At 48.8% G+C, this 24,856-nt stretch overlaps 7 protein-coding genes across 7 annotated transcripts; 2 read left to right on the top strand and 5 right to left on the bottom strand.

Annotated features, from left to right (window-relative positions):
• Positions 1–495: 495 nt before the first annotated feature.
• Positions 496–2,137, bottom strand: FSUBG_7200 (UDP-galactose transporter; the record flags this gene model as incomplete). The annotated part of the gene is made up of 5 exons (XM_036685481.1): positions 496–753; positions 805–1,488; positions 1,574–1,882; positions 1,935–1,964; positions 2,048–2,137. The coding sequence occupies 5 exons, from the start codon at positions 2,135–2,137 to the stop codon at positions 496–498; spliced, it is 1,371 nt and encodes a 456-aa protein (XP_036537344.1).
• A 1,989-nt stretch (positions 2,138–4,126) lies between these two features.
• Positions 4,127–5,788, bottom strand: FSUBG_7199 (mannosyltransferase; the record flags this gene model as incomplete). Its single annotated transcript, XM_036685478.1, has 4 exons — positions 4,127–4,210; positions 4,426–4,890; positions 4,981–5,223; positions 5,288–5,788. 4 exons carry the CDS (start codon positions 5,786–5,788, stop codon positions 4,127–4,129), a joined length of 1,293 nt encoding a protein of 430 aa, XP_036537343.1.
• Positions 5,789–6,871: 1,083 nt separating this feature from the next.
• FSUBG_7198 (HIR1-like protein) lies at positions 6,872–10,052 on the bottom strand (the record flags this gene model as incomplete). The annotated part of the gene is made up of 2 exons (XM_036685477.1): positions 6,872–6,978; positions 7,037–10,052. 2 exons carry the CDS (start codon positions 10,050–10,052, stop codon positions 6,872–6,874), a joined length of 3,123 nt encoding a protein of 1,040 aa, XP_036537342.1.
• Positions 10,053–11,412: 1,360 nt separating this feature from the next.
• Positions 11,413–12,672, top strand: FSUBG_7197 (uncharacterized protein; the record flags this gene model as incomplete). The annotated part of the gene is made up of 1 exon (XM_036685476.1): positions 11,413–12,672. One exon carries the CDS (start codon positions 11,413–11,415, stop codon positions 12,670–12,672), a length of 1,260 nt encoding a protein of 419 aa, XP_036537341.1.
• A 286-nt stretch (positions 12,673–12,958) lies between these two features.
• On the bottom strand, positions 12,959–14,037 carry FSUBG_7196 (uncharacterized protein; the record flags this gene model as incomplete). Its single annotated transcript, XM_036685475.1, has 2 exons — positions 12,959–13,396; positions 13,450–14,037. 2 exons carry the CDS (start codon positions 14,035–14,037, stop codon positions 12,959–12,961), a joined length of 1,026 nt encoding a protein of 341 aa, XP_036537340.1.
• Positions 14,038–16,082: 2,045 nt separating this feature from the next.
• FSUBG_7195 (necrosis-inducing factor domain protein) lies at positions 16,083–16,634 on the top strand (the record flags this gene model as incomplete). The annotated part of the gene is made up of 1 exon (XM_036685474.1): positions 16,083–16,634. One exon carries the CDS (start codon positions 16,083–16,085, stop codon positions 16,632–16,634), a length of 552 nt encoding a protein of 183 aa, XP_036537339.1.
• Positions 16,635–17,894: 1,260 nt separating this feature from the next.
• Positions 17,895–19,454, bottom strand: FSUBG_7194 (uncharacterized protein; the record flags this gene model as incomplete). Its single annotated transcript, XM_036685473.1, has 1 exon — positions 17,895–19,454. The coding sequence occupies one exon, from the start codon at positions 19,452–19,454 to the stop codon at positions 17,895–17,897; it is 1,560 nt and encodes a 519-aa protein (XP_036537338.1).
• Between the last annotated feature and the right edge of the window lie 5,402 nt (positions 19,455–24,856).

Below are 24,856 nucleotides of genomic sequence, written 5' to 3'. Positions count from 1 at the left end.
TATAGGAGTGATATCTGAGGAACAAAACTGCTTCCAATCAGGTCACATCAAGAGGAATGACTATTCAGTAAAGCAAGTAAACAGCGATAATGGACTTGCATTCTTGTCCAAGCCTCTCCACCATATTTTAAACTTGGAAGCTGTGATTTTTGGGAAACACCATTCCCGTCCTTTCTAGTCTTGATCTAAGATTCACGTTTCTATAATCAGGGGTATACTGTCATACCGCACCTCCTCAGAAGTGGATGTTTTTCCTATCGCCAACCATACCTACCGGGGTGCGCAGAAAGTGATGACTACTGCAGACTGGCTATGCAAGCTGTTCTATCTATCCAAGAAATGTACCAAAGAGATCCTGGCTATATATAATGTTACTGCAAGGATGCGTGATTCATGTCTTCGTTCGACTTCATAATGATGAAATCCCGAATACGAATCTTTGTATTCGAGTGTATAATGAATGTGGTGTCTCGATCGACATATATATCGACAAGATCAATCGTCTCTCTTAAAGTTGGATCGACTTGGCGTTCTGGGCAGTAGTGGTGTGCTTGGCCGACTCGTGGTCAAACCCATAGGGCTATCCATGGGATTGACAGTCAGTCGGTTCGGCAAATTACGAGGGGTTTGTAAACTCTCAATAGCCGGCTTCTCGAAGCTATGGATCTGGATTGGTGGAGGACGACGGATAGCCCTATCTGAACCATTGTAGATCCAAGTAGAGAGGAGAACCAGGAATGTGCCAATGATAAACTGCAGGCTGTGTTAATATCCATGCGTTATGGTCACGACAAGGGAACTTACGGTTGCCGACACCTCGAACTGGAACAACATCATGCTGATCAAGAAGCTGATGACAATGCTGATGCTCGTCGCAAAGTTCTTGACAATATTATCCGTATCCCGAATTACAACACTCGCCAACATGCCACCGACAGCTTGGAGCACAACGGCACTCCACACAACCCAATTGTAGCCCTCAAAAAAGCCGTGCTCGCTGATTCCCTCACCGTCCTGCCAAATTACACCACCGAGGCCGGCTGCAAAGATGGAGTAAAAGCTTAGCTGAACGTTTCGGATCCAAACACTGGCTTGAGTGGGACTCTCCTTGAGTAACTTTTCGAAGTAGACACCCGTCAAGCCGGATACCGTAGCAGCGACAAGAACGGAGACCAAGCCAACAGAATAATTCATAAGAGGATCCAGTGGCGGCAAATCATGGTCAATGCCTTGATAGGTAGCAGATCGCTTAGCTAGATGTCCAGCCTGGCTGTTGTCCATCGGTACGTGTCCAAGCTCATGGAGCGAGCGAGGGAAGAAATGGTCCGTCATGTGGCGGAGAGGAATGCTGGATGAACTCGAAGATGAGCCAGCTTGAGGGAGCGACACAACACATACGCCCAGCGTCAAGATGATGAGGGCAAGCCAGCGCTTGGGTCCCAAGTGCCGTCGCAGCAGTACAACACTGAACAGTGCTGTGATGAGGATCTTTGAAAAAAAGGTCAGAAAGAACGTATTCTAACAGGGCTTACTTTGCCAAGACAAATATGACTTCCATAGTGGTGGGGCATACCTTGAGCTGATACAGCACTTGAAAGTGTACCGCATCCAAGTTACCCACCGCGACATACTGCAGCATATTCTGCAAGGTATAGAAAGCAGCTGTTAATGCAAGTTTCCACCCATCACCTGCAAAGACGGAGTTATAGATTTGCTCAAAAAGGACTGTTGCGGGTGTCGTAGGAGCCAAGGTCTTTGAGGTATCGTAGATGGCTAAGGATAGCGAAACGGCGAGCTTGATGATCTCGTTCAGAAAGACGGCGGTCGAAGTAAAGTAGCGGTGATCGCCACTTGGAGGCATAACGCGAGAGTAGTGCATGATCTGAAGGCAATGTTAGCTGAGCCTAGGATGATGCATTGCGACAAAAACTTACCAAGATAAGGGCTGAGTTCTGAAAGGTCAACTGGTATAGCACGTCAGTACCAGAATCAGGGAATTTATGTATTACCAAACAGCATAGCAAGAAACCAGGTGTGAAGCTCGTACCGTTGTTAAAGCCCACTGCTTCTTGTTCAGACCTAGGAAGCCACCCTGGCTAGCAGGAGGCGCCTTGGGGAAGGCCTCCAGTATCGCCATTGTAAAGTCGAAAGGAGAGCTGAGTGTGTCGATGTGATGTGAAAGGAGCGTGATATGAAGATAAATTGGCCAGTAGTAAGAGGGCAATGCGCTCTGAAACCGCGATGGGGGCTTTGCGACACTGGCTGGGAAAACGATGCGACAATGGACGAAATTCGAATTCTTTACGAAGGCTCGGGCGCCAACCAACCACGCCCACTGATTTTTCTGGGTTCTTTTTTCTGAGGCAATGTAGAATGGTGTGATATCGAGTATTCGGATCGCGTGTCAGTATTGTGAATGTTCCTGTTGCAGATCCAAGGGCCCCTCCGCGATCGCAATCGTGCACTGCCAAGGCTCGGGAGCCAATGCCTTATCGTCACAGCCAGTCGACGTCGGATATCCGTGCTCGCTATTCGTGCTTCTCGAGGTGTCAGAAAATAAGGTAACGTATAGAGTTTCTATATATGGAAGAAATGAAGGAGAAGAAGGACAAAAGGGGAGGAAAGAGGCGGGGAGCACCTTCAAGAAAAGGAAGTCTCCGTTCTTTACAGAATAGGATAAGGCAGCAGATACCTAGGCAGGAAGGATACAGTGACCCTGGGGTAGTGCAAAGGAAGGAAGCACCACAGCCGTCCAGCCTACTCCGTACAATGGAAGAAACTGTGAACCGCGAACGTGAGCCCCTTGCCTTACTTCCTGTTGGTTTTTGTCATAAAAAATAGGACCCAGGCCTACCTTACCTATGCCCAGCCAGGTAAGGCAGGAAGGCATGTGGCAGTCGGTGCATCTTCCTCCCCACTGGTCAAGCTAGGTAGGGATGGGTGGGCCGGGATCTGACAGAGCAGGAATCAGGGGCAGGGGCATCTTTGGAAGTGTTTTCAGCAGGGCAGGGAATGAGAATTTCATATTTAAGAGGCGGGATTGGCTGAGTTTTCAATGCATTTTACTTAGCAATAAGAACGGTAATTACTTAATTTTCAATAAATCGTTAATAAACCTTTATAATTTTCAACGTTGCAGTCATTAACTCTAATAACCCCTGTTTAAGTTGCCCCGGCCCCTTTTTATTATCCCTGCCCACTAGGAAGCAACCCATGCCTTTTTATTCATGCCAGGAACCAAGAGGGCAAAAAAGCTTTGCAACAGGCGGATACCGGTAGATTTAACCGAAAATCTTCTGAGACTCTGAGTGTAAAATGCACAATTCATAGCAAGCGACAAATCTATCCACAGGCGGTGGAAGAACAAGGCGCATCCACGTTCACTTCTTAGCATGATCAGAGAGTATCATGCCAAGAACCGTGAATCATCGGTATGAAAAGGCCGAGGTTGTCATAAGCTACTCAACCTCTAGTGCAGCTACTAAACGAGGCTATATGCTCAAATACGATGTGGTCAATCACCTTCCAATCTCAACATAAATCTCCAAGCCAAATCAATCTCACTTCGGATCTCGAACTAAATTCGTCGTTCCCCTCCCCGGCTCCGATCCCACCGGCGCCGACCGTCATCCAAACCCCACAGACTCCGCAGCTCTTCTCGTCAAACACGTCCAAGCACCAAAAACCCAACCTGCTATGTTTTGTTTCGTACGTCATTTGCTTCCAGGGAATTACATCCTTTACAAATATGATATGTTTCGACGTCGACAATCCCCAGCTTCACACAATGCTGTGTTCTTTAATGGCGTCATTTACCTGATCAAACTTGCCTGCTTCTGCACTGCTTAGTGACGTACATTGTGCGTCTTCCAGATATCATATATGCAGCACCACCACCAGCCACGTAGGAAGACATCCATCCGTCCATCCATGCTTTTTTCCGCCAAAACCGCACCTCAGACGCTGTGCGACTGCACCCATGTGTGACATCTGCCGCCGCCCGACACAGGCGCCTTTTTCTTGGGTCCAGCCAAAACGTCTTCCTCTGTCTCAGCTGTGTCCAAAGTCCCCCGGTAATACATTATACAACATTTACATTCACCGCTCTGATGGCGTGGTTTCTCACTCATGCGCAAACACTCTCATCTGAAAAGCAAACATTGTCTTCTCTTTGTGCTGCCTCGACCCGCGAGGCGGTGAGCCCAATTGTCTGTACATGTCGTACCCTGATCCTAAGTTGTCCCTTCAATCATCTTGCAAACAACTAAAATCGGTTTCCCACCCATATCCTGCAAATCCTGGAAATCCAACTATGATGTGTCCCCAAAACCAAAAAAAACTACATCCTTCAGCTTCATCCGCCACGTCCTTCCCCATCCACGTATTGCCTGATATCAAGTGCGGGTTCTCGGACTGTTCGCTCACGTCTGGTGTCATTGACTCCCAATTTTCATGAAGCGATTTCTTTTCCCCTTCAGCATCACCCTTGTGCTTGACACTGTTGCCTGAGTCAGTGATTTCATAGTCCGCGATGCGTTGATCACTATCTGGAATAGCTCCAACTCCGGTTGGCTGGATAGTGAGCTGGGTGCGAAGTTGCATATTCTTAGTGCCAAAGTTCCAGACACTCTCCCGAGGCAGGAACATACTCGCGCTCAAGCTGTGCACCGGGACGTCGTCGATCCGGCGATACTGAAAGTCACCCGCGCTGTCGAGGTGGTGGAAGAAGGCAGCGTGATGAGGGCTGCGGAAGAAAGCTAGGGATCCAATGTCAAACGTTGGATAAAGACTGCTGCCGTAAACTTCACTTAGCCAAGTCGCAAAGGACCCACCAATCCAAGATGCTCCCTCCCCTTCATCCTTGGTATTTCTGTCGTGAGCCGTCTCATCCTGTGACCTATTAGTGTCCGAGCTGCGTTGACCACTAGGGCGGCTCTCCTAAATGATCCGCGACCTCAGTTTGTCACTGCCCTCATCTACCGATCCTTCACAGCTATTATCCGATGAGCTTGACTGAATAGCGAGACCTGCGCTGTTTTCAATAAGCCATGTGATATCAGCCTCTTCATGAAGGAGCTCTGGGTGCTGGTCTATGAAAGACTTGACGCGAGAGAGTTGATACAAGTTGGCTTGGCCAAGGACAGCTCGGTTGAAACCATAGGCAATACCGTTGTCTCGCATGTAACGGAAGACATCGAAAGGAATGTCTTGGCTCAAAGAAGCCTGCTTGTGTCAGCTCCTGATGAATTTTCGATGAATCGCTGTGGCTGTTTCGGAAACCACTTACGCCTGGCTCTACTCTCCAGAACCATTCATAGTTGCGGAGACGTCGCTCGTTAGCAAAAGGAGCGGAGCTCCATCGCTTCATTTGGCGGATGTCGGCGATGGGTTTAAAGGTCTTTTGGTTGCCGTCAGAGTCGATTCCGTGAGAGTCCGAAAGTTGGGAGTGATCAGTCCAATCAGGCATGTTCCAGTTCTCCTCAGGAATAATCTCGAAGAAACAAGTAGCATTGGTAGCGTTAGAAGCGAGCTCCTTGAACCTCTCTGGAAGATCCTGGACGCTAAAGAAAACCCAGTCGTACAAGTGGCGGTTGTTGAACTTGTCCTCAATCTGTTGAATACTGTAGAGTATAGGACTGACATCATCTTCTTGGACGAGGGTCACCAAGGCTGCCTTGAGGGGGGCATCAGAAGAAGAGGGCAAGGCTGAGCCACACACAAACAGGGTGAAGTGAAGAAGGGTAAGGGCCCCTGCCCACAAAGGAGTGAAGCGACGGGCTTTTGCCATGGTGAAGGTGGGGATAAGGTTCATCGTCCAGGGGAAGAATTGACAAAAGCCTTGAACGACGAAAGGACCGGAAGGGCTAAAGGCCGTAAAGATGAAGGCTATTGAGTACCTTAGGTAGATGAAGTGCAGGGTGGAGAGGAAGAGGGTTTGAGAAAGGAGTATGAGAGTGAAAGGAGTGTAAAGGCACCTTAGGTGCTGAGCACGGAAACGTTCTAGACGTGCTAAAGAGAAGAGATTGTGCTTGTGCTTGTGATTGCTTTCGATTCCAGGTTCGAAGTAGAATAACGAATCAAAGGATGAAGAATAAGAAGAATGAAGTAAGAGAAGAGAGAAGACAAACTGGGGGGGATTTGTACCTACTAATAATCCTCCACCTTGCGGTTATTGTATCCTCAGGCGAGAAGAACCAAGGAGATGCAGGTTGGCAGGTGATTCAATGTGGAGGCGGACATGGACGTGGCAGCTGCGAGCAGGTGCAGTATCTTACCTCATCGACACACTAAACACCAGCTTGATAAGAAGAGAAGTAGTTGCCCAGAGGCTCTGGAGTGACCGGAAGAAAGGATCCGGACCGAAGAAGCCCAGGAGCAACAACAGACCGGTGTTGGCGATGCACCCATTTGCCCACTCACGATAACATCATCTTGTTTCCTCACCTCCACTCAACGCCACTCCTCACCAAACATGGCATGTGATCATGAGCCGCAGCAATCTCAGTCGGTTGTGTTACAGAGAGAACGATGAAAGATAACGGTGTGTCGAGAATCACTTTGCTCACCCACATTGCCCATTTGTCATGAACTTCACCAATCAATACACTCTCAGGATGGTACTGCATGATTGTGTTTGCATGCCCTCATTAACCAGGCGTTCTTTCGTATCAACGAGCACCAACAGTAGTCTATCGCCTGCCTGTCCCCAAGTTCGCACCGCTGGATCATCGGATCCCTGGTAGATAAGCCTCAACGCCATATTTGCCTGTTAAACAAAAAAACAATGCCCGCCGTCCTCGCCCCTGTCACCACATAGGAACGACGTGTATTACGATAATGATACAACCTTAACCCCATGCATGCCTTTTGTTTAAGCTTCCACATCCATTTGCTCAACGTCCACTGAACCATCCTCTAAACTTATGTCGAGAATTCTTGCGTATTGAAGCGTCAATCGCTGAAGCTCGCGGTATTTTCCTGTTTGCTGTTAGTTTATACAGCTTTTGCCATTGTGACATTAACAACAACAACTTACCAAGAATCATAACTACACCTGTGAGCAGCTCTTTTCGATCCCATCCACAGATGTCGCCTTCTTTGCTGAACCACCCATGGCCGTCCTTTTCCTCGTCTTCTTCTTTGTCTTCGAGGATACCACCAAGAAGACTGTTGAGGAGCTCTTCAACCTTGACCCTTGCTCCCTCGGCGCCCAGGCGCTTCGCATACATGAAGAGATATAGTCGAAATTCTTCCCGTGCCTCAAGTTGCAAAGCACCAGCAATTCTTGTTTCCAAATGGGCAATGCTGACACTGCTTTCAAGATTTTCGGACTCCTTCCGCTGTACGACCATTTTAATAATACGCTGTAAGGAATACGATCTACCTTTCAACAAAAATTCGTTCGTTGTATGTCGCTCGAGGAAAGGTATGATGCCTGACGACACATTGGCTTTGGAAGACTTCGTATCTTTTCTGTCCTTAGAATCCGGACCAACAGCTGTAGATTGCAAAGCAGAAATAGAAGAATCGTTCGAGTTCCAATACTGTGAGCCCACTGCCCACCAAGCTTCACTTAGGCGTTGCCATGTATACATCTCGCGAGCATAGCAGTAGCCATCACCATTTGTCAATGTCACAATGATGTGGCCGGTACTGTTCAGATGGGCAGAAGTAATACCAGGGCCAGGCGTCGCGCTGTGTTGGTTAAGCGATGTTGTGGCAATGTCCAGAATTGGTCCAAGTGACACCGGAGGATTGGGAGCAGACTGCGTTTTCATGTCCCAAACATGGGCAAGGCCGACAGCTGTAATGCACAGCAGCCAGTGATCGCGAGCTTCCAGAATAACAGGCTGCGACTCAAGTATGATAGGGGTGAGAAGTCTTCTTCCAGCAGAAGTCCAGGTATGCACAGATCCATCCTCGCAAACCACGGCCCAAAAGTGCTTCGTCGCTGTTACTAGAACGACATCCCTGGGAAGCCACTCTTCCCAAATAAGAGCGCCCCTTTTGCTGACTATGACATGCGAAGGATGGCCATGGGTGGTATCATTCTTGGCTTCCAGAATTATGTTTTCTGGGGTCTTTGTTGCTTCTTCTAAGGAGCTTTCGCCTTGTAAAACTCCTCTGTCCAGCGGCCGAAGGATATGTGACCTGATCTTCGGTACAGCTAATCTGACTTGTGCGAAGGACATAGACACATTCATGATTGCTGGCCTCAGGAACTCCGGTGTGGGAACAACACCATTCTGAACAGGCACAAGGGCTGCTGGCTCGACTCCATTAGGGCCATCAGTGACGATGGGTATAGGACCCGTTGCAACACGCTTGGCGACCGGCTCCTCTTCATCTTCGTCATCACCCAGGTTGATTTGCCTCTTGTTACCAAGCAACATGGCGGCAATGCCTCCCTTGGGTAGACCGTCATAAGGCTTGCTCATGTCAACTATTGTCTGTGGTGTATCATTTTGCGTGTTCTTGTTGGTACTTGTTGTTCCAACCAACTGAGTTTGAGGCAACGAAGACGTGCCTGTCCCTGATGATGACACCAACAAAGGTGCAACTCGCTTCTTGCCATCTTTGCCGATAGTGACCCGCGATTTCAATTCCTTGACACGTTCGGCTGCCTTGTCAGCTGCCTCTTCTGGCTGCTTCTCTGGTTCGTTTTCCGGCTCAGCTTGGCCATTTGTCGATGGTTTCGCTGAAGTACCATTGGGTTTAGGGCCATTAGCGATGGGTGTTGACTCCTTGGTTGACTCAGAAAAGTCTCCCATGAGTGCGCCCATCCTCGACTCTACAGCCCGCGACTCTCCCTCTTTACTCTGGTTTTCCAGAATGAGGCCATCGACGTCCTCAGCTATACCCATTCCTTTCCGAGACGCGCCATATTTCTGAAGTGCCTTGACGTTCTCCTCTGGTTGCGCTACCCAGCCGAGCTCTCCCTCTTCGAAATTCACAACCACAATGCTACCGTCTAGACTTGACGCAAAAATGGTCTGTCCATCCGGAGTCCACGCTAAATCAGATATCGACTTGCCTGCTAAGTCTTGACACACAACCACAGGCCTGGACGTATTTGTGTTCCATATACTCAAAGTCTTGTCCTGGCCAGCTGATGCTATGACTGTCACGAGCGATGTCGCAGCCCCATCGGCTGCACTCGCATCTGGCTTTGACGTGTGAAACAGACGAGGGGAGAACATGCACACTTCCGTTGGGGCTTCATGGCCGATAAGATTGATTTCACTATCCCATCTCGTCCGCTCGATGATAGCAACGGAACTCACGGGACCATTTACAGCGTTGGCAGCTGCGATGTGATTACCATCGGGGGACCATGAACATCTTCGAAAGTAGGTAGTTAGGGGCGAACTCTTGAATGGTGAGCTAATGGTCGTTTCAAGAACAAAGTTGTTAACCATGTCGTGCTGTGTCGCATTAGGTGCGGGCGAAGTGAATCGAAAGATTTTGATCGTTCGGTCGTCGCTTGCGGTTGCAAAGAATTTGTTCGCAGGATCGAAGGTGATACCCTTGACATGACTTTGGTGTGCAGGCAGAGTCTTCAGCTTCTCGAACGTATGACCAGACCAGACGACGACCTTGGAATCGAGTCCAACAGAAACCAATATCGAAGAATCGTACGACCAGGCGAGATCCTGGACATCATTATCGTGACCAATCAAACGTTTGTATGTCTTCCAGTTCTCGACAGGAGGAGGCTCGTTGGTGCCAAACGTAGCAGCTGGCGGTCCTTTATCCAGGTGGTATACGCAAATAATTTTGTCATCCGCTCCACTGGCAAGATAACGCCCATTAGGCGAAAAGCGAACTGAGTGGATTGTTCCAAGATGATGGCTCATGTGGCAGAGCTGGCGCGGCTTGTTGTACTTTGGTGTGTCGGCATTGTAGATGCTTTCGGTCGACCAAACGCGGACGTGTCCATCGCCGCCAGCAGTCGCAAGTCGTTTTCCATCCGGGGAGACATGACAGCTATAAACTTCAAAATCCTTTTGCTCGCCGCTATGGCTTAGCCATGAAGGCTTGATCATACGCATTATGGAAAGTCGAGTGGCATGCCCGGGAGAAATCGCGTTTGAGTCGAGGGCTACGCTGTGAACAAACTAAAGACTAAAGATACTCGTCACGATAAACTCGAATACGATGCGATCAGTTCGGCGGTGGAAATAATTGACGTTGTTTGAGGATGGTGATGAGGATGGAGTTTGGCTTAAATTGGAGTTAACGCGATGTCGCGTTTTTTGGGCCCAGGCCAGTCAGTCAATCAAAGATGCAGGGTCAGCTATTCCTCACCCGTCACAATGGAACCCAACTGCACCCCAGGAGGCAGTGGACAAAATTAGGGGATTTCGTCACAGGGCATTCTTCTTTTTGGGCAAGCTTCCTAGCAAATGCCGCGAAGCTTAATGATTGGTCGTTACGGAGTAACTTTGATGCGCCGACTCTCCCTGCACTTCCTCCTCGTGTAAGTCAACTATTCCTCACCGAGTCCTCTTTGTTTAACACATTTCGATGGCACAATGCTACGATAAGACCAATCAGTCAATCATGTTCTTACTTTCAAAACAGGCTGAAAGGTGGGTTACTAACATGTTGGACCTACCACCACATCCAAAATCACGAGACTCTCGAGTGCTTCTCCACGACTCACAAGCTTTTGGATGTTGAGGTGTAGATCTCACCCAATCTTCACCCCTGGCATTATGTCAAAAGGTTGGATGCAAGGATCGCCCTACCACTCCCGCTACTTCTAAATCACACGTTCTGGACCGGTCAGACACTTTTCGAGAGACAAGTGTCACTCTGGTCATTGCCCAGTCGGAGCCAAGGGTTTTTGAATGGCTTTGTGTCCTTACCATGACTGAGGTTGCCGAATGTTTAGTTTACGAATAGAACCATGATCGCCTTATCGTGCTTGCTAAGGGTTGGGCTGTTCTGTGCTGGCTAGTGGCCGAACTACTTGACAACAGAGTTTCATATAGAGAAGCTTGTTCGGCGAGAGATTTTCCAATAGGCACATGTAAAAGGATAGTCCATTCACAGCCTCAAATTCCTAAACCTTGACCGCCCTTCGGTGAGCGAGTCAAGATTACTTTTCTATCCCGTCCCTTCTCCTTACATGACCGACGCACTGACTTTCTTTGCGGCCATGTTCTTTGACTCGCGAATATATAAGAGTGAACACCACGAATTGTTCTTGCTCCCTCAACTCACCTCATCTTGTTCATTATGGAGCTGTCTGCTATAAATCGTAGCTCATTAGGGGCTCCAGCCTCTTCTGGCTGCTCAACAGCCTCTCTGCTCTCGCCCCTGAGAAACTATCATCACATCCAGGTCGATAAACATTTTCACCGTCGAGAAAAGACCCCTGCAATCCCTGCATCCCTCGAACCCAGCATGTCGATACCGCAGTCCATATGTGTCGGTATCGAGTTGGAATTTATGGTTGCACTGCAGATCCCAAACTCCGACGCCGTGACTGGTGAGACTCGATGGACCTGTCCTACAACACCGGAGGCTTTCATGGGCCTCGTGATGGGAGACTACAAAGACATCGAACCGTCTTGTATTCACAAGGTATGCGAATTGATCGCCAGCAGCGGGGTCTCCGTCTCGTGTAGCCTCACACCTCCTTCGCCATCCAGCCCAGCCCAGATTCCTGGAACTACAATTCTTCCGCTCACAGATAATAGCGGAGACATTCGAGCTTGGAATAATGAGTCTGTTAGCGGACCAGTGTCTAAGACTGATTTTTGGTTCATTGTTTCGGAGCGTCACATCACCAGAGACTGCGTTAGTAAGTCCGGAATGACACCTTCAAACAAGTACGACTGGTATGGAACTGAACTCAACAGCCCTATCCTCACTCGTCCTGAAGAGTTCAGTCAGGGGCTACCTACCCTCAGAAAGTGCCTTGCGGCAGTGCAGGGCGACATGGTAGTTGGACTTAATTCTGGTTGTGGACTACACCTTCACGTCAACGAAGCCGGCAGCATGCAGCTAGAGACTGCGCTGCGCCTTGCATCTTTGGTCTGGCTACTGGAAGATTCTCTGCTGTACCCTCTGTGCCATCCTTTCCGCTCGACTTCTCCTTACTCGGCGCGTATCAGCGTTGAATCTCGAATCGCCATGGAAAGGGGTGAACCAACAGTGTATGGCGAGGGTGCAGCTCTGGTCGAAGCACTCGAAGAGGTCATGCGGCAGCTACATTGGCGCAAGAAAGTTGACAGAGGTCTGCTGGGAGCTATGAAACGCCTGTGGTCGGAAACCAGCCTGGTCAGCTTGGGCATCGCACTCCGAAAGTTCGACGAGGGATCCCTTCACACAACTACCCGGTGTGCACTAGTTGTCTCCAAGTACGACACTATCGAGTTCCGGTATCCCGAGTCCACGTTTGACGTTGACTTTATCGCCGGCTGGGCTGACTTGGTGCGACACTTGTACGCGGTTGCGATGAGGCCTCAGGTGGAATTTCATCAAATCCTCTGCCGTGTATATGAACTTGTGACCCGTGACCAAATGCCGGGATGGTCAGCGATGTTGGGGGCGATTGGTTTTCAGGGCTATGTCAGTCGCTGGCAGCGACATATCAATGAGTATGGCGGTACTCTAAGTAACCTTGACAAGCAGGGTATCCTTCCAAATATTGGGCGGTAGATGAGGCGCTTTTGAAGGAGTATTCTTGTATAAACGGAGCATGATGGTATTTGGGTGCATGGCAATTGGTCGTTGGGATAGACTAGTGATTTGATCGTGACTTGGGTAAAGAGAAAAAGCAAAGTCCTACACGGGTTTGGTCAAAAGGGTGAAGCATGGAGTCGGGAGTCTGATTGAGGAGAAGGAAAACCTGTGTATTTGGCTATCTGGGTAAATCGATTGAAATTGGCTTTATAAAAAATGGCATTGCTTGTAATGACCCCTTCATTGGCCTTGTCTTGTATTCTTACGCATTTGGTGATGAAGTGTCGTCTTGTAACTCACCACGCCCTCCCCCTTCAGGCTCCAACTTCCTCTGAACCTCCAGCAACGCCCTAGCCTCATCTGTGCCGTTCTTCTCGACATAGCCCATCAACTCAGCATCCATGTCTCGCACAGCATCAGCCATGGCTTTCCAGCCATGCCAATCCACGACATTGCGAGCAGCCATGTTCCAGGCGCTCGCAGCGGCGCAGACAATGTTCATCTCGTACTCGAGGATGCGTCGATAAAGAGTTAGAAGAGTTTGATGGATTTGCGGCTGTTGACGTTGGAACTCTGGCAGGGATGTCCAGGATGATGGATGGAGGGCGCGATGGAGGGTCATGTAGTGAGGAATGGTGTGTGTAATATGCACAAACCCTTGACGAATATCTTCATGTCGGAGAAGGGGTTCTAGTAGAAGCTATTGATGATATTAGTCTTGTTGTTTAATGGGTTGAGTCAGTCGGAGCCTACTGGTGTCAGTGAGCAGAAGCCCGCCCAAGCGACAGCGGCGCTGGGCTGGTCATCGAGTAATGGAGCTATAGTCGACCTTGTGTGAATCAGATTTTCTCTTGCTTCAACATCTCCTGAGTCTGTTTGTGATGTCTCCTTAACTTCGCGGTTTAAACCAGACTTTGCGATCAGCATCATAAGTTCCGCTCTCCTCTCACTTTCTGTCGGTAGCCCATTCCCATTCCCATTATGTCCCGGCCTCAAGGTATCAGGAAGTGCATGAGAAATAATGCTCTCGTATGCGAGCACAAGACCCGAAGACGTGCCGTCCCTCTTGAGGACATCGTAAGCTGCGTTCCAGAGTTCAAGGTCGTGCACGCGCTCCTCCTCCTCTGAGGCTGATCCGCGGCGACTCTGGCGTTGACTATGTTTGCCGATGTGTGGAATAGGACATGATGAGGATTCACGAGATGGGTTTGCGGATGATGAGGGAGATGATGAGGAAGCTTCGGGGGATGGAGGGTGCGAGTGGCGGCGAATTTTGCCGACAAGCCGCTTTACTTTGCTTGCTGCGTTATGGGGAGCTGAAGGTTGTGAAGCGGTTTTCATGATGACGGTGATGGCTGAGTACCTACTAGGTACGTATGATATGAAGAGAAAAGCGACGAGGACAAGATTGAGCGATGGAGTTTACAATGAACAGAAATCACACAACATGAAAAACGATCAAGGTCCCTCACAGTGTTTTCTTCTTCCAGCTGACCTGACAGTGTTAGTCAATGCCATTCCATTGATAGGCCATGACGATGATATCAGGAACTGGCAACGATCCCAAAACTGGGGGCCGATAATACCCCTAGCTAGGACTAGATGGGACAAGAACAGTTCATCGGGGCTCGGGAATCGAGTCAAGCGACGAGCTGAGAGTTACATCGAGTAAAAAGAAAAAGTAAAACCAAGGGTCTCACTCACCCTCAGCCGAGTTCTGACGATCATCAGAGCCATTCCATCATCGTGGTAACGGCTCTTTTCTTGGAGGGGTCACCTGAACCGAGCAGTCCATGATACAGGTTTTTGGGGTGATCATTTTGACGTGGAGCCAAGACGGAGCCAAGATGATGACCCCAGGAGTTGATGGGGGATAAGATGGATACCGGCGGGCTTAATAAAGAGGGTCAATTCGATGAACGAGCAACACCCAGTCTGAAGAACCGTCAAATTTGAGTATTGTATCGGCCGAGACAGTGACGTCTGGGAATAACGAGGTCTTTTCCAACTTACCTACATTAGCGTAGCGTACCTAATAACCCTTAGACTATGCCGTGGGAATTGTTAACCAAGAACCAAGTTCAAGACTACTGGTAAATCTGGCCAAGACTTTTTCATGGCTGCCTTGAGACAAAGATCCACGACATATGAAGTCATATTGAGAGTACAAACATCACCCAACAAATAAACCAACGAATTGCTCTGTCACTGGCCAATGCCCCTCGCGTCATCATCTCCAAGACTGGGGTTGATGAGCCGCTGGGAGTGGGGGCTCTCGATCCACTGGAGCGTCACTCTGCTCCACTGTCGGCCCGGGGAAGTTACTGAGAGACAAGCAGACAACAAACTTGGTGGTTTCTATCACGAGATATTGCAAGGAAGGGTGTTTAAGTTTACAAGGAGATAAGTCCTACCGTAACGGTGTAGGATTTAATATTATTCAAGTTTTACGGCAGTTGTCGCCAGGTTTTTTATCATGTGAAATTGGTATTGATCAACGACCTTTGGTCTTGAGGTTGGAGATTGAGAGTGCTGATCTGGACTCGATGCGAGGCTGCAAAACATGCGCATGGGAGAAAGCCAAGGCACACAAGATAGAACGTTTCAAAGAAACAGACAATTACTAGTTTGTTTCGAGGACTTCAAGAGAGAGACAGCGATAGTCAAAGCGTATATAATGCCTCTATAGTTCTACGCTCAGTCAGTCATGTTGGTAGCGAATTAGACTCCAAGAATACAAGACCATATGGTTGATCATCACATATAATTCCCTATATATAGACGCTCGTTTCACTCCCCCTAATCGCTTTCCAATCACACGTTTTCCTGTACCTATACGCGTTGATCTCGGCATGAATATGGCACTTTGCTCGAAACATCGTCCCCATCAAAAAACGGAAGCACAAACACTAAATCCTCCGGTATGATTATCGCAATTAAACAAACACAGCCCTTCCTCCTGTTTCACTCGTTACGACTCAATATATTTAAAGGCAAAATAGCACTAATTTTTCCGAGTCTAATCAATCTGTTCCCAACATGTCCCTCAGAATAAATCATCCTCTCTGCATATTGTGATCCTTGTTTCATACTCATCCACTCTACTTGAAACACTCACCATCTCCGCTTGTGATCGCATCTAAACATCCCACTTTCCCACCTCCATGGATTGGGTATAATTCGTTTTCTCTCCCCCTTCAACTAACTGTTGCTGAGTGTCTCTCCCAGCCTCCTCGTTGCAGTGCAGCGCAGCGTTTCCCTTTCTCAGTCACTCGTTAACATAGGTGTTGATCACCTGTTGGTCCGTTACTCTTCACCACGATCCGTTCTTTTCCTCGACAAACTTCTCTACTTTCTTTCCGTCCGCTAATAAATCAACTATCGAGATGCATTTCATCAACCTTGCCGCGGTCTTCATCGGCCTTGCAGCCGCAGCGCCCACGGCCACTCCCACCAAAGATAACATGATCGCCGTCTCAACCACAGCACCCAGCGCCTACGAAGATCCGTACACCTACTGGGCCGCTGGGAACCACTCCTTTAGTACATGCGACAAGAAGACTTACAACGCGCATCAGGCCCCCAAGAGCACCAAGCGGGCCAACTACAGAGACTGCGCAGCGCTTCTCTCAACCTTTGGTACTCGTAACGGCACTTTCAGCATCCCCGCTGCTTCCGACGACAAGCGCGAGTATGATGTGGGAGATGGGCTTGTCAACATCGTCAAATCGGGATCGTGCGCCTTTGCTGTGCGTGCTGACAAGGGATTAAAAGTCGGCGATGATGACGTGGTTTGGATTATGCAGAAGGCTGTTCTGGAGTACTCTGCTGGAACGGAGATGGCAGCTCGTGGATCTGTCAAGTGTGCTGCCGACGAGGTTGGGAAGAAAGGAGGTCTTTACTGGCAGGTTCATGGTATTGAGTCTGCTGGTTATTAGCCAGTGCCTCGATGGTCTTGATGATCATCTGTTCAGTCTATGGATCTGGGGGAGTTTTCTGACCTGAAGGATTTACTGGAGGATCGGTTCTGGAACTGTCCTGACGACGAGATGCGATTGTTATGTGCGATACCCAGGTGTTCACAGAGGATTTGGCAAGTAAAGATATAGCCACAATGAGTACATATTTCTTCTCCTCACCTCTCTAAACCGATGCATCATTCGATAATGGTACATGTCAAGATCAAGGAAAGTCAATATCATGGTGCTATTGTCTCCGTTCACTGAGGTCGCATGGTCTGTGGCATCACAGTCGTACCTCAACAGCTTGAGCCGTTTTCGTGTTCTCTCATTTTAAGATGAGTAGCTGTAACTATAAGGCGCCACCGAGAAGTATCTGTCACGGTGATTGTGTTCAAGTCATTAGAATCCGGTCTCGGTGGCTGAGGGTGGCATCGTCGGCTTCATTGAGGATTGCATATATCCCTTGAATTACACACATCAAAGTCAGTGGTTACGGAACTCCCACCATATACCTTACTTATAGGTTCAAGATCTTACTTGCACTATTTCCTTTCTTTAGAGTTTCATCGGAACGTATTCTGGCTCTGGCTCTGGCTTCTGTCCCTATATCCTATCACTACCATACACCACCCCGGCTGAACGACTTATTTCACTTACGCGTCGACAACGCCAGCTTCAATAGACCGGAGTTTCCGGCTCCTTCGGACTTGCCGAGGCAATGAAGGCACCTCAAGAAGCGGCCACTCACCTCTCTCCTATTCATCCCCAGCGCTCTTATTGATGCGAGATGAATATATTGGAAAGCGTCTACTACTTAAGGTGAGCCACCTGTCATAAACAGAGTAACTCAAGAGAAAGACCTTATTTATATGTGAGCGGCCTGGTTGATATAAATAAGCGAGCTACTGTTACGGTAGGCCTTTTCACAATGATTAGCATCATAGATGATTAGAAAGAAAGATCACTTTAGGAGCATGAGAACAAATGTTATGACATTAATCATCGGATTCATTCCTGAATAGTCAACTCTGACCGCTATACTTAACGTCAACCTAAAATATCATATTCCGGACTTCGTAGTCAACCATGCAAGTGTCTGATATGTGTAGCAAAGCAAAGGGTATAATCCCGAACTCCAAAATCTCAATCTGCGAGTGCTCTCCGTGGTGTACATGTATACAATGGCGCTCTGCTAATCGTTTAGTCGATAAAGATGAGTCAACATCTCGGTGGTGATCAACCATAGTAGTCTTTAATGATTGTAATGTTAGGATGCTTAGCCTGGGTTCGATCCATACGACGTAACTTTTTGGCTTGGGCCTCCAGTTCTATTTGGCGATCAACGCAAAATTCTTCAATTTCATTAGAGCTCTCAATTGCCGCATCGACGCCCTTGAACGCGAGATCAACACGCCTTTTGCAATCTTCGACTTCTATACAAATCGCGCGGGTAGCGGCATCTCCTGCGTGGACAACCAGACGATCGATGTGATTCAGCGTATCTTCAGTCCAGCGCTGGCGGCTATAGACACGCTCTGAGAGAATGTTGATCTCACGTGTACAGTCATTAATTACTTGTCCAATGCGGTCTACCTCAGCGAGAGTAGCGTTTCGCCGTTGTGTTCGGGGCGACAATGGTATCGTAGGTGAGGCGTCGGGAAGGGGCTTGACGCTGCCTTTGTCTTTGAAAGTGTTAAGCAGGATGTTCATCTCGGTGATATCGTCTGTGATGTTTCGAAGCAGTCGATTGACAGCATCCATGTTAGAATAAATCCACGCGGTCTTTGTAATAACAGTAGGAGAGGGAGGATCGTCCTTATAAGGGTCAGGGCTGTTTGATATTATGCCTTTCTTCCTCTCGATTTCTCTAACTCTTCGGAAGTGCGCCTTTGCATCAGATCGGCTGAAGTTGGTAGGGCGTTTAAATGCGAAGGGTTCCAGCCAAGAGTAGTCGGCAGCTCTGGTGGGTTCTGGGACGAAGACTCCTTCGTCATGAAGCTTTTGTATGGCTTTGGGGGATACGTTGACGTATGCAGCGCCAGGGGGTTTGTTTGATGGTCGGGGTCGAAGGTGAGGTGGACTATGCCCAGGTGATGATCGGGAGGAAGTGGACGACCCAGTAGAAGGTGTAGGTACTCGAAAGCAGCGGCCAGGTCTGTCGGGGGTAGAAAGAACTTCTTTCTGGGGGGACTCATACAAGATCTCTTCAGGCACTTCCTGAGGGCGATACACGAAAAAGTAATAGTGTAGCTGCCACATGGCAACAGCGCAGAGCAGGGCGAGGCAGACGACGAATGAGTATGTCGACATGTTGAAGAGGAAGACGGTCCAAAAGCAGATGAATTTGAAGATGGTAGTGAGGATGAAAAAGATGGTGCGGACAAGAAAGAACTGCGAGGACACCCCGAGATCCCAGATCTCGTAAAGAGCCCACACAGGGTCGTCATAGGCATCAATGATCACCTCACAAACAGCTTTTCCGATACGGTACATGAAGTGAAAGGACCAGGCAGTGATGAAGGCTCCCCAGAGCATGTGAGAAGTAGTAGGGCTTGCCTCGTAGTGGCCGACGATCCAATCGTTGTGCTTGGAGTACTGGAGAGGACTGCGAAGCATCATACAGAACCACTCCAGAATGATACTGAAAATAGAAATCTGAAATTTGATTGTGAAAGCAATGAAGTGAAATACATTCGGGCACTCCTTGATGAGGCGCTCGAAACCGGTTTCGGGGTAGGGGCGGTAGTTGGGAAATTGCTTCGGGTCATAAGTAAGACGGGAGTGACGGCGGAACATGGTGACTGGGCCTTGCTGATATCAGTGATTACTTGAGAGTTTTGTGGTAGAAATGGTGAAGTTAGTGAAGGGATGCAGACGATGAAGTGCAGTGGTTCATTAACGACTGTTGTGAAGTGAAGCGAAAGATGAGCAATGTTGTGGAACCGGCGCAGACGAGTTTGATGAAATGAAAATGAAACAAATCTCTGCCTGTTTTGAAATGTTGATGTGAAATTCACTGCCCAGCAACCGCCCAGTGGGAAGTGCTCTGGCAGCTGCACGGCAGTGCTAGCCCAAGCTGCCACTGCTGGGAAGTGAGGGTATTCACAGTTGACAGAGTCAACAATTCTAGCACTTTCAGCACCACAAGTGACCGGCTTTAGACAAACAAAGTGGTGAATACTACATGAAAGAGTGCACAAAAACGGTTCCATGAAAATAACTGCAAATGAAGTCGAGTCTATTCACCTCGAAGTAGTTGCTGGCTTGTGCCAGGAAACCATGGGAAACTCATATATTCCGGCCCCAGGCTCCTAGCATAGCAATTAGGCGACTCATTCGTTGTTGCGATTGTTTGCACACTTGATACTGGGTTTTGTTGTTTGGGCATAACTACCTCGTTGAGAACTTTGCAAACATCCATCACTGTGTCACTCAAATCCTCCCACAGATTGCTATTGCTTCAAAGATAACACAACAATGTCTAAATCAGGAACCTCGATATTATAAAGACCCGAGTTTGGACATTCTCTAACCATCCAGAGACTCTACATTGCGGCAGTGTTGAGCATGTTGTATTATACCCATTAGTTCATGTCTGTAGTCTCGCCCAGCTCGACCCCCGGTTGATTCCTCGAACAAAAAGAACTCACCAAGCCCCTCACATCAATATCATGTGCATAATCTTACACGCCGTGGGTTCTTTCTCGGAGAAGCTCCTCGGAGATCCAGTCCTAAGCGATCAGGAGGCTTTGGGCGGCCAAGCCATATGATGATTGCTTCGATGTGACTTTCACAAGATGCGAAGAATGGTATGAAATTATTGCCAAGAGCCAAGAACTCCATCTCTTGAACAGTCCTTTGCGTCAATTCCACGGTCTTTTTGATGGTTGCTGTCAATATTGAGTGCCTCGTGCTAGAGGTTAGTAAAGTCTTGGTAAGGACTCCATTATCCATCCGATCCCTTAGGCTGCAAACTCAAGGATCCATCACTATCAAAGCCAACGATTTGGTCAAGCCCGTTCGTTTAATCCATGGGAAGAAGGTCCTTGCCGTTATCTTCAATTGGCTGCCAAGACCCAAAATCTGCCTCTCGAGATGGCCATATGAAGCATTTCGAGAGATAGCTTATCTTATGCCGGAACTCTTCATTCCCTACCTATAGGGGCTTGCCTACCTAGTATTCGTTAGTTCTTTCTTGGCAATGGCTAGATGCTCCAATAAGGCCGTTAGTCGCCAGCTTTGCTCCGGCGTTCAAAGAAAAAGCCGCTTTCCAATATCGTCAACATCGCAAGGCATCTTTGGTACATAGACGTGCGTGCATTAGTCTCCCCTTCAACGAGCCCAAGCAATTCTCTTATTTCCAGCTCGCTTAGCATAAGGCTTTTAACTTTGGATGCTCGGTTGCACAGAACCATGCCGCCGCCGCGAATTTCGGGGCTATCGAACGCGGCGGTTTTTGGTATGGCGCACACTAATTACCAGATTCTGGGGTCTTGAATCGGCAAGGCAGCTGCTAGCACGGGTCTATGAAAGATGGAGGAGGATCATGTCACCTAAATTAGACGGGTAGATCAGGCATTAGGCAGAGATAGTTCGCACGGATGGCATAGCGGTGTTTGCTGTGACTTGCATGAACAGCTAAGAGAAACAATGTTTATGCCGTTATGCCAAACATGCCATGAATGTCTGTAGGTATGTGATATACCCTTGTTAAGACTGAGGTTGAAGATGGGAATAGAATCTAGGCAATTTTGAGTTTGCAAAATTCAATCACGTTGAAATTACCCATTCAAGGGACCTGTGCCTGATTTATTTATGCTGTTGGTCATAGTTCATCCAAGCTTTGTCTGATCTTAATCGGCTCTCAGGGACAACATCGAAAGAGCGAGACCAGTCTTGAAAGAGATGACAATAGAGTCGATTGTCTTTTGTTCGGCATTGTTCTGATCGCCGAGACCTTTTTCATTCCACGAGTAGACCCTCGATGTATTTTGTTTACTGATCTTGAGTGAGAGTTTGTTCAGGGAGAAAGAGACTTCAGCCACAATCCTTATACTCGTTCATCCAGTGACCGAAAAACATCTCTGAATAGACGTCACACTCGAAGCCTAATGCACAGGCCTCATTGCTGAATTCCATGACAGCTTTGACGATTGCTTAATCTTGACTAGGAGCCTCATCTACCCGCTGCCGCAGCTGTCGCCCTCGGACTGGGGGATTTACGAGTTACCCGAGAGGTGATTCCTCTTCGGGGTAGGAGTTGCGCGTAGGGGGATGGTTGGAATGTAGCCGCGCCCTTTAACTTCGACAGACGGTACAGAGAACGTGCTACGTATGCAAAGCCCAGGCAGAGTTTCCTTCTGGACGTTTCTTCCTTCTCGGCGGAAGCGCCCTTTAGGTATATGCCGTCAGATGAGGCATGGAAAAAGTATGAGTCTGGGGAGACCGAAGAAAGAGAGAAGGTTTCATGGAATGTCACTGTTTCGAGCGACGGGTATCTCAGGGACTTCCGTCACCGGAGGATTGCGTGGAAGCGCGGAGCCGTTATGTGGGTTAGCCTCCGGTCCCCATCGCGGACCGAAGTGGAGGGTTTGACTACGGGCAGAGTCCGGGCGAAAAGTCATGGTAGCTCGTTTGAGGTGCGGTAGTGTAGTGGAAGGTCGTCTTGTGGGATACGAACAAGCCTCGAATACGCCTGTGAAAAAACAGTTATTGGTAGTTCAGTGGGATCAGAAAAGCGGCGGACTCGTAAACACAGACGCCTCGTGCTGTGGACTTCAACAGTCTTGTTGGTTGAGGTTTTATTAGTGCAACTGATCTGATCTGATATCAAAATATACATTGAGCTATGACTGGCGTGAAAGAACAGCTAGGGATAGCTTCAAAGGGTCGGGCTAGCCTGGGAGTCTAGACGCTGCACAAGCTGGGGATTCGCTGATCGCATTCTGGTTTGAGCAAAGCGGGGGTGCCCAGAAGTGGTGAGTGGATTTTGGATAGGCACTTGAAGCCTCAACGACGAGTCAAGTGCCACATGGTGTACATACATACTTATTGAGGACAAAGTTGCGCCTCGATGGCTTTAGCCGTGGTAGAGGGAGGCTACAGTTTCAAAGCCTTGGCGTCGGCGGTCCATTTATTGATTGCGTGGACACTGGACATTCAGAAAGTTACTCGACAGGATAGGGCCTAGTTTGCGATGCCGGGAAAAAGGCAGATTGTCGTTCTTGTTCCGGGTTCCTGGGACACGGGGAATGCTACCAATTGTTGGCGTTTCAGCGCTCCCTCTCCTCTCTTCTCTCTCCTGGCTCAGGCTGGCTCGTTACAAAGTACTTGTCCCTTGCTTTTGGGGTCTCGCCTCGTCTCGTCTCTTCCCCTGCCTTGTCCCATTTATGCCTCCGGAACAGAAGCCGACCTATCATGAGCAGTCCCAAGGGTGCCCCAACCGTGCGAGATGCCTAGGGTGCAGTAGTATTGGCTGGCGTGACCTGTCCATCTGTGTCCGTGCCTCCTTTTGACGGGCCGACCAGGTACATCCACCATCTAAATCATCCTCAGGGCTCAGGCCAGGACTGCTCCTTCGCACGGGCGGGATCGTACTGCAGCGGAGACTAGGAACTGGCGGGTACTGACACTAATGACGGGACGGAGTCGGAATCACGGAACGCTCACAATAATCCTGATGTTGCTGCACCTAACAGAAATAGCGTCTTATTGTCTCTGCTCGTGATAACCAATTAGGCATCCAAGACCGTAATGGCTGCAGCAAACAGTGGTTTCAAACGAACAGTATCCGTTCGGTCACTCGGCTTCCGCGGAGGATTAGGCAAAATTCATGACGAGCAGCAACGCCTCGCGTTTTACAATGGAAAGCTTCACAATAGAAAGGCGAGACAGACCAGACAATACAAGAGAAGAGAGCGGTGATTCGAGCGAATACCGCATTCCTCTGGCAAAGAGCTAACCCGTAACCCGGCAAAACGAGACATTGCCGGGCTCGTAAGATGTTGGGTTATAGGGTTCGGCGAACTCACATGCCGATCAGGGACGTCTGACAACCACGTCAACTCAGATGAATAAACGTTGACAAGCCTTCAGGGAGTAAGAAAACTTCTGACGTGTATTCAGAGTGCCAAAATAATATAGTCTAGAGTTATGATAAAATATCCTAAGCTTACTCAAGTCTTTTAGTCGCTTCGGCGAGAGGCCATGAGTTTTTCTTACCTCGTCTTGACGAGACAACTCATTTCAACAGTTCAAGGGCTGAGCGGGAGCTGGGGAAAAGCAAATAGCCTCTATTCCGAGTTTACTTACTGTGCAGTACGGTTTGGCTTTGGCGCCCCTCCAGCCGGCTAATGTTGAACCGTCTGTTCGTAACCGTACTGTATCGACTCGAAACCAATAGAATTGTCGACTGATCCTCACGAAGCATCCTCGTGAACAACCCCCAAACTCGGGATGAGACAAACCAGAAATCAGATGCATCGGAGAGACAATGAAAGACAAAACGGGACAAGGATCAAAACTCGCTACCGTACCTAGGTTCAGGTAAACCCGCTGATGCCTCACTCTGCTGGGGTCTTCTGCTCTGGCGACTGGTGCGCCTTACTCGCTTGTCTTCTTGGCAGACCAGACTTTTGGGAAAGACAAGGGGAAAATCAGTGGGTGATCATTTTAGCAGAACTCTGTAGCACTGCCCGGGCCTCGTACATACACTGCGACAGTACAGTACATGAAGTGAGTAACCTTCTCACCCACCTAGGTACACCGACACCGTTGCGACTAAATTAGCCATCGCAAGCCCAGGCTGGGCGCCTCCAGGTCATGTCTCCAGCAGCTTCTGATTCTCAATGATGACACGGATCCGCTCTGGCGTTTTTGGTAAATGGAATTACGGACCTGCACTAGAGGGGGGTACCTACAGCTGATGGCTGAGGCTACAGTAGCCCAGCCCAGCCCAGCCCAGCCTAAAACAACAACTTAAACCTGAGGTGGGCTGAAAGGAGTAGATTTTACGAGCCAAGGGGTCGGAAGAGAAAAAGCAAGCAGCCAGAAACAAAGATGTTAAAAGCATCCTCTATTCCCCCGTTTCTCAAACGCGCTGATCTCTCTTTTCCACGATCACCAACCAATCCGCGAAGTTCCGAAACCGAGAATACAATTACCACCTATTACAGTACCTTACAGTACAAGCACGGGCT

This window comes from Fusarium subglutinans (assembly GCF_013396075.1).
Source record: "Fusarium subglutinans strain NRRL 66333 chromosome Unknown NRRL66333_c0000089, whole genome shotgun sequence".
Taxonomy (NCBI): Eukaryota; Fungi; Ascomycota; class Sordariomycetes; order Hypocreales; family Nectriaceae; genus Fusarium; species Fusarium subglutinans.
Note: the sequence above shows the minus strand (reverse complement) of the source record. Positions and strands in the feature narration are given on the sequence as shown.